The sequence below is a fragment of the Callithrix jacchus genome, chromosome 17 (assembly GCF_049354715.1).
Source record: "Callithrix jacchus isolate 240 chromosome 17, calJac240_pri, whole genome shotgun sequence".
NCBI classification, from domain to species: Eukaryota; Metazoa; Chordata; class Mammalia; order Primates; family Cebidae; genus Callithrix; species Callithrix jacchus.
The window spans coordinates 44,809,245-44,822,675 of NC_133518.1; the positions used below are offsets into that span (position 1 = coordinate 44,809,245).

Sequence of the window (13,431 nt, forward strand, 5' to 3'; positions counted from 1 at the left end):
TGGGATGTGCTAGGCGGTTTTCTGGTTGGAGGAAACCAAAACAGCCTATACAGAAGGTTGAAGCAGGAAACCATGAAGGTCTCACAAAGAAGCCCTAACAGGTAGGAAGCTTGATGAAAGCCTAGAGAAGCAGATAACATGGGCCAAGTTAAAACAGTTTCCCTTAGATATAAATCGGGTTCCAGGTTCCCGTGACTGAGCACTCCACATGCTGTCCCAGAACTGCAGGATTACAGCTAAGAGCATCGTTGCAAGATGAGCAATAAAGGCAGTAAATGTGTTCCTCCTGTTTGCAGGATTACAGCTAAGAGCATCGTTGCAAGATGAGCAATAAAGGCAGTAAATGTGTTCCTCCTGTTGGCTGCCGTGTTATCTATTACTGCATAACCAATTACACCAAAATGTAGCAGCTTAAAACAACACATTTATTTATAATTTTTATTTAGTATATCACAATTTCTGTGGGTCATGAATCCAGATATAATTTAAGTTATAAAGCTTATCTTATAAAGCTTCAATCAGGGTGTTTGCAGGGCTGCAGTCACATCTGAAAACTTAACTGGGGAAAGATCATGCCCACGCTCATGCACATAGTTGTGGGCAGGTCCAGTTCCTCACTGGCTGTTGGCTACCAGAGGTCTCTCTCACTCTCTGGGCCCATGGGCATCTCTGTGGGGCAGCTCACAACCTGCCAGCTGGCTGCATCATGGTGAGCAAGTGAGAAAGCAAAAGAAGTGAGCCTCAGTTTAGGAAACTGAGCCTCAGAAAGGGTCTGCAGTTTGCCCTAGGTCTCACAGCCAGTGAGAGGCAGACTAGGGGTCAACCAAGGCCCACCTCGAGGAGGCAGCATCTCAGAGGCTAGAGAGCCATGTCTGCCAGCCTGCCCTGAAGTCCAGGCTGTTTCCTTCTTACCTTTAACCTCAACAGAGTGAGGCCAGACGGTGTGCTGCATTCTCTCAAAATGCTTGGGCCCCAGATAAAGGACAATAGGTGAAATCAGAATACAGTCTGCACATTAAATAATAGTCCGGTAACAGTGTTGGTTTCCTGATTTCAGTCATCATTCTGCAGTTATGTAAGAAACTTTCTGCATTCTTAGAAAACACATACTGAAGTATTTAGAGACAAAGGGATTTTATTCCTATGATTTGCTCTTAAACATTTCAGAAAAAAAATTATATATAGATATGTACATGTGTGGAAAGAGTGAATGATAAAGCAAGTGTGGTAAAATGTTAATTTAGGAAATCTGGATAAAGAGTATAAAAAAATTTTGTATAAATTTGGCAACCTTTTTTCAATAAGTCTGAAATTGTTTCAGAACAAAAAGTGTTTTAAAAGTGCTGACCTACTCTTGGACCTTGTGAGATCTATTAGGACTACCAGAGATGACAGTATGGGGGTTTTATAGCCCTCCTTCTGACCCCAGGGTGATGTGTCGCAGCCCAGGGAGGATATAGAGGTTCAGAACAGAACACGGGTTCTGGGATCAGCCTGCCTGGGTTCCAGTCCCGGCCCAGTAGCTTCCACAGTCCCTGAGCTATATGAGCAACCATTCAGGGTTGTTAAAAAGGACTTGGCAAGAGAAGGATATATCTTGGCATAGCACTTGGCATACTTCATGGCCCATGGCAAACTCTCCTTAAATGTTGTTTTTATGACCTCCTCAGTCATCTTACAAGTGAGAAGTAATGGTCTGTGTGTGGTTTAAAGAAACTGCTCTGGATAATTGTCTCAGTGATAACTCCCTGACATGAGCTTTTGTCTCCATAAAAGCAGGGTGGCCACTGCAACTGATGTGGATGTGCCTAACAAGATGAAGAGCCCAATCCCTGTGGTGCTCCTGGCCTGTGGCTCCTTTAACCCCATCACCAACATGCACCTGCGCTTGTTTGAGGTGGCCAGAGATCACCTACAACAAACAGGTCAGTCAGGGGTCCCTGAACCCAATAGAAGAACTGGTGGCTTAGGCTTCATGGGGCTTTTCTGGCTGCTGGCATCACTATTATTAAAACAGCTCAGTTTATTTATTCACAGCATAACTGGTGGCGTATTTTTTTCATCATATTCAGAGGGCGGATGCTTCATAGTCTTATGACATGTGTACAAGTCATACCCCTTTCCATGGAGCTGAACACATCTCAAGGTCTCCCCTCCCCATCCACCTCACATTGGCAATGAATGACAACAGGCCCTCTATAGAACCTGTGCCACAATGAGGGCATCCTCCCTAGTACTCCCAACATTTGCCTATACAGCCAGATGAATAGGTAGCATGTACCTTAGAAAGGTCCTGATACTCTTCAGAGGATAAGCAAATGCTTGATAATGGGCATTTTGACATTTTCTTGAAAGAAGAGATCCTATATTATTGCAAATTAATAATCTATACATGGGGCATTTCCAATACAGATGGCATGACTTTGCCAGAAATATTTAATCAGCTGGAAATATATAATCTGAGGATGTTTAATCTCCTTGACTTTCTATTTCATTATTAAAGGAGTAAAGTGACATTTGTAATCTGCATGATTGTTTCTAAGGAATATAAGTAATGTATATCAGATATATATGAAATTATTTACTTGTATATTTGTGAATGTCTTATATATTCATATATGTATTTTGTGTTTCTATATTGCTTTAAAAAGTTTGCCTTTAAGGACATTTTTATACCAAAATCAATTCCTATTTACTTTTAATATAGCAAAAAGTATTTGAGTAACATAGAAATCATTTCTTCAAAGAAATCATGTACAAGTATTAGTTTATTTTAAAGAAAATGTCTTTATTTTAAAAACATTTTTATTATTGAAAAAGTGAAAGCTGAGTATCTATCCTTGACAAATAAATAGCTTAGTAAATAATAGGAATAAAAAACATTCAAACAATTTATTAAAACTAATTGGTAGTTATTAGTAGGCAGTATATCAAAGAAGAAGTATAAATGGCCAACAAACTTAGGGAAAGGTGCTTAAAATCACAATAACCAAATAAAGTGCAAATAAAAATGTGATAAACTACACAAGGTGATAAGCACCACCATGAGGGTATCTCCTATGGCTACTGGAACACCACAGAATTGTAACCATGTGTCATTGGGCTTATAGTTAGTGCTCAAAAAAATATCTGCTATAGGAGAAAATAGTTTTAGCCCATGAGACTGGCAAAGATTAAAGACTGACAAAATTCAGTGCTGGCAGAATAAAGAAGCATTGGTAGTAATAGGACTGTATTGGGAGTAATAGAATAAATGATAAAACATTTTTGAGGACAATTTGGTGTTCTGACAAAAAATTTAAAGTCTGTACCCACACTCATAATGAAGAGAAAAATGAACCAATGGAAACAAAACTAGATTTGATGCAGATGTTAGAATTAGCTGACAAAGCCTTGAAAACAGTTATTATAATTGTATGCTCTATATTCAAGTTAAGTAAAGATATGGAAAATATAAAAAGGACCCAGATCAAACATCTAGAATTAAAGACTACAATCTGCGAAATGAAAAATCTACTGGAAAGATTTAACAACAGATTAGACATTACAGAAGAAAAGATTAGTGAACTTGAAGATTAGGGAACTTTCTAAAATAAAATACACGAAGAAAAGGAATTTTGAAAAAGAAAGAATAGCAGTGAGATATGGAAGAACTTGAAGCAGCTTAATATACTTGGAATTAGAATCCCAGAAGGAGAAAACAAAGAAAGAACTTGAAAAAGTATTTGAAGAAATAATGACTGAAATTTCTCCAAATTTGGTGAAAACTCGCAGATCCAGTATCTGAACAAACTCCAAAAACAAGAAACATTAAGAAAACACAGATATATAATGATCAAATCTCTCAAAACCAGTAATAGTCAAAGGCAGCCACAGAACAAAAATAAAGATGGCAACAGATATCTTGTTACTGAATTTACCAAAAGAGAATTCAGTGTAATAACATTGTTAAAGAACTGAAAGAAAATACTGTCAACCTAGAATTCTATATTCATTCCATTCTGGCAAAAATATCTTTCAAAAACAAAAGCAAAGTAAAGGCATTTTCAGATATTCGAAACCTGAAAGAACTCACCACCAGCAAACTTGCACTACACGAAGTGCTAAATTCCTTCAGGCAGAAGGAAAACAATACCAAAGGGAAGCATGGACCAACACAGAAGAATGCAGTGCACTGAAACCACATGAGGCAATTATATAAGGTTTCTTATGGATTAATTTTCTTTAAAAGGCAATTCACAGTTTAAACAAAAATAACAATACATTGTGGGATTTATAACATACGTAGAAGTAAAATATAACAGTAGAATAAAGGCTGAGGGGGTGAAATGGAAGTATACATAAAGTGGTATAACATCACTAGAGATAGACTGTGATAAGTTAAAGATATGTTTTACCCTCTAATGCAATTGCTAAAATGAAGTGGTTATAGTTAATAAGTATACAAAAGAAATAGAATCAGAATATACTCAGTTAATTCAAAATAAGAAAAAGAGGAATTGGGAAACAAAAAACATAAGAGACAAATAGAAAACAATATAAGAGATTTAAACCTAACTATATCAATAATCACATTAAATATAAATAGTCTAACAACTTCTGCAAAGAGGCAGACTGCCAGATTCAATAAAATAAGCAAGAACCAGGTATAAATAAGAAGCATACTTTAAATATAGAAACCCACATAGGTTAAAAGTAAAAGAACAGAAAACTGTCCCATGCTAACACTAATTAAAAGAAAGCTGGAGTGACTATAGTAGTATCAGAAAAAGTAGATTTCAGAGGAATGAATATTACCAGGGATAAATACGTTTATTTCATAATCATAAGGGGTAAATTCTTTAAGCAGAAGTAATACTAACACTTTTTGCAGTTAGTAATAGAACTTCAAAATACATAAAAAGCAAGAACTCATAAAATTACAAGGAGAAAGAGACAAACCCACAATTACAGTCAGCTATTTTAATACTCTTCTCAGTAATTAATAGAATAAGCACACAGAAAATTAATAAAAGACTTGAACAACACTACTAAACAATTTGACCTAATTGACATTTATAGACCACTGCATCCTACATCACAGAATGTACATTCTTCCCAAGGGCACACAGAACATTCACCAAAATAGGCCATGTTCTGAACCATAAAAGAAGTCTCAGTAGATGTACAAGGACTGAAGTAATACAAAGAGTATTCTCTGACCACAGTGGAATAACATTAGAAATCAATAACAGAAAGATCTCCAACTATGGAAATGAAATAACATACTTCTAAAAACTCATGGGCCATAAAAGAAATCAAAATGGAAATTAGAAACATTTTGAACTGAATGAAAGTGAAAACAATATATAAAAAATTTTAGGATGCCACTGCAGTAGTACTTCAGGAGAGTTTTATAGCATGAGATATTATAGTAGGAAAAAATTGTCTCAAACCAATGATTTCAACTTTCACCTTGATAAACAGAGGAATAGACAAAACACAAAATAAGCAGAAGAGAGGAAATACAATAATGCCCCATACTATGACATTTCAGCAAATAACAGACCGTGTGTACAACAGTGGTCTCATCAGATTGTAATGGAGTTGAAAATTCCTATTTACATTATAGCATCATAGTGCAAGGCATTATTCGTGTTTGTGGTGATACTGGTGTAAACAAACCTACTGCATGACTAATCATATAAAAGTCTAAAAAGTCTAGCACATACAATTACATACAGTACATAGTACTTGATAATGGTAATAAATGACTAAGTGACTCGTTTATGTAGTTACTTTTATACTTATTTTAGAGTATATTTCTTCTATTTGTTTAAAAAAAAAAACAGCCTCAGGCAGGTCCTTCAGAAAGAATGCCAGAAGAAGGCACTGTTGTCATAGATGACAGCTCCATGCATGTTTCTGCCCCTGCAGACCTTCTAGTGGGACAAGATATGGAGGTAGGAAACAGTGATATTGATGATCCCAATCCTGTGTAGGCCTAGGCTAATATGGGTGTTTGCATCTTAATTTTTAACAAAACTTAAAAAATTAAAAATTAAAAAAACATATAGAATAAGGATATAAAGAAAAATATTTGTGTACCTCTGTACAATATGTTTGTGTTTTAAGCTAAGTATAATTACAAAAGCATCCAAAAGTTTAAAAAATTGACAAGTTTATAAAGTAAAAAAGGTACAGTAAGCTAAAGTCAATGTATTATTGAAGAAAGAAAAATCTTTTTTAAAATAGAGTATAGTTTAAATAAACAGTGACGATGAAGTCTATAGGAGTCTACAGTAATATTGTAGTTAGTCCTTCACATTCACTCATGCCCTGACTCACCCAGAGCAACTTCCAGTCCTACAGGCTCCATTCATGGTAAGTGCCCTCTAAGGTGTAGTGTTTATCTTTTATACCATATTTTTCCTGCACTTTTTCTTTGTTTAGATATGTTTAGAACATTTCTCAAAAAATATATACAAACAGCTAGCAGGTACATGAAAAACTGCTAAACATGACTAATCATCAGAGAAATGCAAAATAAAACCAACATGAAATATCATATTATCCCAGTTAGAATGGCTATTATTAAAATAACAAAAAATAACCAATGTTGGTGAGGATGCAGAGAAATGGGAACTGTTATAAACTATTGGTGAGAATGTAAACTAGAATAGCCATTGTGGAAAATAGTATGGAGATTTCTCAAAAAACTGAAAATATAATCACTATTTAATTCAGCAATCCCACTATAAGATAGCTACCTAAAGGAAAAGAAATCAATGTATCAAAGGGATACCAGAACTCACCTGTTTATTCCACTCTATTCACAATAGTAAAGATATGGAATCAACTTAAGTGTCTATCGATGGATGAATAGATAATGAAAATGTGGTATATATACATAATGGAATACTATTCTGCCATAAAAAAGGATGAAATCATGTCATTTACCACAACATGGATGGAACTGGAAATCATTATCTTAAGTGAAATAAGTCAGGCACAAAAAGATGAACATTACATGTTCTCACTTAAATGTGGGATCTAAAACATTTGAACACATGAAGGTAGAGAGTGGAAAGATACTTAACAGAGACTGGAAGGGTGAGTTAGGGAGGAAGTGGAAGGATGATAAGAACTAGGTTAAAAGGCACAAACATGCAGTAAGATAGAAGGAATAAATTCTGGTCAGGTGTGGCAACTCATTCCTGTAATCCCAGCACTTTGGGAGGCCAAGGTGGGTGGATCACTTGAGGCCAGGAGTTCAAGACATGGTGAGACCCTGTCTCTACTAAAAATATAAACATTAGCTGGACATGGTGGTACACACCTGTAATTCCAGCTACTCAGGAGGCAAAAAGACATGAGAATCACTTGAACCTGGGAGGCTTGCAGTGAGCCAAGATCACATTACTGCACTTCAACCCACGCAACAGAGCAAGGCCCTGTCTCAAAAAAATAAATAAATAAATAAATGAAACAAAATAACAACCCAATGAAAAACTGGGACAAATATTTGAACTGACTCTTCACCAAAGAAGCTATATGAATGACATTCAAGTACGTGGGAAGATGCTCAGTAGCATTAGGGAAATGCAGATGAAGATCACAGTGAGATACCACTGCACCCCTATTAGAATGACTAAAATTTAAAATTGACTATACCGAGTATGGCTAAGGACATGAAGCAGTTGGGATTTTCATACACTACTGGTGGGGATGTAAATAGTAGAATGGCTGTGGAAAACAACTTCTTAAAAGTCAAATATGGCCAGTTGCATGGCTCATGCCTGTAATTTCAACATGTATGTCAAAACCTATCAAACTATACCCTTTAAAGATATACTGTTTATTGCGTATCAGTTATACCTCAGTAAAAAAGATTAAACTTGTTTTTTAAAGACTCAACAAGGTTGCTTTAGTTATATATAAGATAGCAATACATTCTTTAGGGCAGAAGACACAACAAGTAAATAGTAAGAAAGAGAAATTGAAAACTATAAAATTCCACAGAGATTTTGAAGATGTATAAATTAAATACTATGTATGGACTTTATCTGAATCCTGATTCAAAACAAATCAACTATCAAATGATATTTATAAGGGAGTTGGAGAAATTTAAAGACTGGCTGGATATTAGATGGTATTTAAAAATTATTGTTTAAATTTTTTCAGGCCAACAATGGTATTGCTGCTGTGTTAAAACAAAATGTGTCCTTATCTCTTAGAAAAAAATGTTTGTACCCTTAGTCTAGCAGAGGAAGAAAGGATGTATTCCCTGCATATCTTAAAATAGTGAGCCAAATAACATTATAATTATTGGGGGGAGTATATAACTTTCTCTTGGCTTGATAAACATGGGCTTGCCTGTTACCCACTGAGTCTCTTTTCCTGCCAAGCTTGACTCATCAGAAAGGCCCCTGGCATCTTGGGTGTTGTCTTTGTTGTGAGGTTTCCCAGGGGGTAGGGTTTCTACTCAACTTACAGAACTTACTGCTTCTCAAACTGGTCCACCTACACACTGTATTGGACACTTAAGACACTTGATGTACTTGCAGGCTCTCCTTTAGCCTCAGAAGAAGCTTCGGCATGGCCCAGTGAGGCTTCAGAGAGTACTTTTGGTCCCCAAAGGCCATGATAACCACAGCATGCATAGATAATTCATCACATTGGATACACTATACGTTTATATTACATATAATTTTTATCACTTGGAATATTATTAGGTAGTGGGATTTTGGTCACGTATGACCTCAGTCACCCTCTTGCCTTTATATTCAGTCCTCCCTCCATGGAAAGTACTTGGTCATTTTTGAAAGTTAAGAATGGACTCTGCAACCTGTGTTAGTGTTATACATTGCGTTGCCACCTTTCAATATTCCACAAATATTTACTGCATCTTACAACCACTATTGCTGGAAATCGAGTCGGTTAAATTGCACCCCTACCCAAAAAGCATAGGTGGTGAGAGACCTACCACATGATAGCAGGTAATTGTGGCACTAGGTACAGAGGAAGAGCATCTTCCACCTGAAGTTGGAGAACATTCCCTGGAGATGGTTTAGCCAGGCACAGTTTAGGCAGAGTTCATGCAGAGAAAGCAGCACGGGTAAAACCTGGAGATGAAGGAGAATCACATTTTAATGCATGGGAGAAAACATAAGGCTGACAAGATAGGGAAGACTCAGGCATAGAGATGAGGCTGGTAAAGCAGAGTGAACCCACTTGCCACCATGAGAGTATGTGGAGTCAAATTCCCTTTTCTGCACAGCCAGGTATCACCCACTGTTACCCACAGCCAGCTGATCTGTGCACCGAGCCATAACCTGACCCGTCATCTTTCCAGGGACAGATCATTTAAACAGTGCCTTTATTCTCCATCTGAATCAACTGGCAATTAAGGCTGATTGAAAATTTGGTCCCAAGCTTTCTTTTTTCATTAAGAAAACTAAATCTCTCTTCTGTGGGTGTATTTTCACTAAAACAATTCACAATTTTCATTCAATATTACATGCATATAAATTGAATTAAGCAAGCTAAAGCAATTTGTTTAGTAACTTTAAATAGAAATTAATAGTGTCTTCCTGGTTTGCTGCAGTAGCACTGATTCCTTTTTGGCCTTGGACTCTTTCCCCTTTCCCAAGCATTCCTTCTTCAAACTACAAACTACAAACTACAATTGTCCTTCCTTTGTTGATTTCTTCCTTTTCCTCCTGAAATAACAACATAACCTTAAAAACTGACAGAGACACTTATGTCATCCTTACTATTTACCAGGCAGTGCTCTAAGTGCATTACATGAACTTATTTAACTTTTATAACAGCCCTACCGGTGGGCACTACTATTCTCCCTATTTTAGAGATGGTAGACACATACACCAAAACTTCTAACTATCTTTAGTCCTGTGATAACACACCTCTTTATGATGAAAAAAGTGTTATATAAAAAGGAACTTACGTCTGTCAGTCTTCATTGTTAATAATATAATGCCAAAGTCATCCATGATCAGGAGATGAAATGTTGAATGCAGCTATGTTTTTCACACTCCTTTACTTGAGAGAATGTTTGGGAATTAGATATGGGCTGGTGCAATTGAGTGTCAGCTGTGGATTTGCTGTACTTTAGAGTGTGGTTCTTTAATCATAGGCACTTCTTTGTCTTGTGTCACGTGCTGTGCACGTTCTTGCAGAGAAGGTTCTCAAAGGCTTGATGGATGAGTTTGTGTACTGGATGTGGATGGTTTCAAAAGGTTCACTTGGAATTTTTATTCCTATTTTGCTGATTTTTGACAGAAAACAGTTCAGTACAACATATGACTAGTCCATAGCTTTGGACATCCCTGAAGCATTCATTGAATGTATTAAGAATTTGAGCCTGCATTTCTCTTAAGATGTTGGATGTACTTCCAGTTGTAAATGCTTGTTTTCCCAACATGTAAGTGAGTTTACCAACAAACTTACTAATAGAGATTGAATTAAATTTAAATTCTGTTTTCTGTTACTTAGACAATTTGTTACTTCTAATCAATGTAATTTAATTATTGGCCTGTATTTCAGCAATAATCCACTTGTGTTTTAAATCGGACTTTGTCAGTTTAGTGAATACTTATTCAGTTAACAACTGAAGGTGAAATTGAACTGGTAAGGGATTGAATGTGAGGAAGAGAGAGTGCTACCCACTAGAAAGAGAGAGAGTCCTAAGGGAAGGCCAGATCTGGGAGATAGACAAGTTTACCTCCACATATGCTGAATTTGAGAGACCTGTGAGAATACAGCACTGCAGAGGGACATTTGCAAATGACCTGTAGATAATACATGAAGGTATCCATAGGGGAACATGGTATCACAGAGAGAGAGTGAGAGAGAGTTATAAGGAGAGAGGAGCCCTGAGGAGCCCCAGGATTTGACAGCCTTATAAAGAAGTCCAAGAAGACCCAAGAAACAGGAGGAAACTAGAGTAGTTTCTGTCACAGAAGACAGTAAAGATAAAGGGTCCCCAGCACTTAGTGTTAGAGGTTACTATTGGAGTTAGATGAGGATTGAAAAATCACATCTCTGCAGTTGAGTAATATAGAGTTGATGTCTGGGAGAAGGGCTTTGTTGAAGCAGTGGTATTGACAACTGGATTGGCTATGCACTCAGGAGAGACTAGGAGAAGAGGAGAGAGAGGTGGCTAGTAGCCACAGTCCTCTTGTGAATGGCAAGGACCCTGGTAAAGTGAGGTCAAATGTACAAGAACAAGGAGAGATGATTTGTCATAATGACAAAAGGAGCCAATTGAGAGTAGCAGCCCTGGTGGACTGGAGCACACATGCTCTGTCCAGAGCGAGGAGTAGCCACACCTTCTCATTTCTCACCAGAAGCTAGGAATGGGAACTTCCATGTTTGAAAGATTGTTGATGGCTGCATTGCTTGCAACTGTAAAATATGGAAAACAAAATATTAAACTCTAAACAAATATTCTACACTAATAAGTAGATTTCTTTTTCCTGATATATAGGGTAGCAATTCTGAAACTACTTTCTGTGTGTCCTAGCATTAAGTAATAAGTAAATATCTTATAGATAATGGAAGTCGACTGTTTCACTGTTGGAGAAATAAGTTACAAATGTAGACAGAGGGAAGTTACAAACGTCCTGTGATGTGGGATTGGAATTAAAGGTATCAGTGTGAACTCATGAATAGATAAGATAAAAAGGATTGATACAGTGGGTGAGTGGGTGGATAGATAGATAGATGAGTGTGGATTTTTTTTTTTTTTTGAGTCAGAGTTTCACTCTTGTTACCCAGGCTGGAGTGCAATGGCGCAATCTCAGCTCACCACAACCTCCACCTCCTGGGTTCAGGCAATTCTCCTGCCTCAGCCTCCCTAGTAGCTAGGATTACAGGCACATGCCACCATGCCCAGCTAATTTTTTGTATTTTTTTTTTTTTAGTAGAGATGGGGTTTCACCATGTTGACCAGGATGGTCTCGATATCTTGACCTCGTGATCCACCCACCTCAGCCTCCCAAAGTGCTGGGATTACAGGCTTGAGCCACCGTGCCCAGCCCCTGAATATTTTTATAGATACATATATATCTGTATCTTAGCCCTGTTTGCTGAGAGGGCCTAGAAATAGTTATACCCAGTAGCTATAATATAAACTAGCATCCTAATTTCGGTTTCTAAATACTGTTTTGTACTAAAAGAGTTCCTTAGAAAAATGGTTGAATCTGAGGCTGGGGATGGAAAGCACAAGATAAACATGGACATCTTGTGGTACCAAAAAGTAAGGAAGTGTTCAAAGAATGGCATGTCAAAGGGACACCACAGCCACTGTAAGATCTCCCTACAATAAAATCTGAGAACAACTTGAGCATAAGAACAAATAATAAGGGATTATAACTCATTGAATACATTTACAGTCTATGAGTCTAAACTGATTTAAAGCAAATAAATGTATTGGTTAATGAAATGAACAAATAAATGCAAGAAAGAGGAAGACTCTTTCTTACAGTAGAATGCCAATGCAGGAGGAATAGTGGAATTAGAAAATCACCATTTAGCAACCATTCAAATAACTGATTTATGCAAGAATCACTAATGAATCTTAATACTAGTGGGTTGAAATAACAAGATAGGTATGTGGTCACAAAGTAACTCCTGACAATAGACTTATTAATTCCACAGGAAAAAATATTTTCATAGCTGAGAAATGTGGCAAATGCAACCTTAACCAAGTGACAAAAGGTAAAACCACCAATGTCGGTCATAATGACCTCATGCATGTCCTGATATGATGCCCTGAGGAAGGTACACCCCCACTTCTGTGCTGGTCGTGCCAGAGGGTGTACCCTGTACCTCCTCCTGAGGAAACATCAGACAAACCTAAAGTGAAGGACATTCTGCTAAATAATTGACCTATATGAAATGTCAGTCTCATGAAAGACAAACTAAAGAGCTATTCCAGAAGAAAGAAAGCTAAAGAGAACCCAGGTTTCTGGGCCCAGGGCCAGTGTTTCTCTCACTGCCTTGTGCTCAGAGAGGCAACATCAAGTTTCTATGAGGCCTCCTCAATGTGCAAGCCCCAAACACAGATTTAGTGAGAGCAGAGAGTCTGGTAGATTAGCAGAATGTAGGGAAGCAGTCAGGGCTTGATCTTCGAGTCTGAAATGCCTGATAAGGAATGAGGACTTTTGGTGAAAGGGACTTGTTGAACATCTTTAACCAACTGGCTCACCAGGTACCTGCTAGGCCACGGGAGGACCCTTAGCACAGGAACCTTCAGACACCTTCTGGAAAAGTAACTACTAGAATCTCTCAGCAACCTGATTCTCAGGCTAGATCCCCATCCAGTGCTAGGAGTTGCTGACTCTGAGCATTCAGGCCCTCTTCACCAGAATAGGGATGCATGCATTTATTTGGACCACCTGCCTGCAACCTGGTCCAAATTCATACTGG

At 37.4% G+C, this 13,431-nt stretch overlaps 1 protein-coding gene across 12 annotated transcripts in view; it reads left to right on the top strand.

The window, feature by feature from the left end:
* The window catches only part of NMNAT3 (nicotinamide nucleotide adenylyltransferase 3), a 99,339-nt gene that overhangs the window by 46,520 nt on the left and 39,388 nt on the right, over positions 1-13,431 (top strand). For 6 of the 12 annotated variants that reach the window (XR_008477603.2, XR_008477605.2, XR_008477604.2 and 3 more), the window contains exon 2: positions 1,777-1,925. Coding sequence is in view for 9 of the 12 variants with exons in the window: in XM_008983747.5 (XP_008981995.1) it covers positions 1,817-1,925 (109 nt within the window). In the remaining 3 variants the exon portion in view is untranslated. The remainder of the gene's footprint in view (positions 1-1,776; positions 1,926-13,431) is intronic. The other 6 variants (XM_078354104.1, XM_054247340.2, XM_035277772.3 and 3 more) reach the window with 1 other exon arrangement.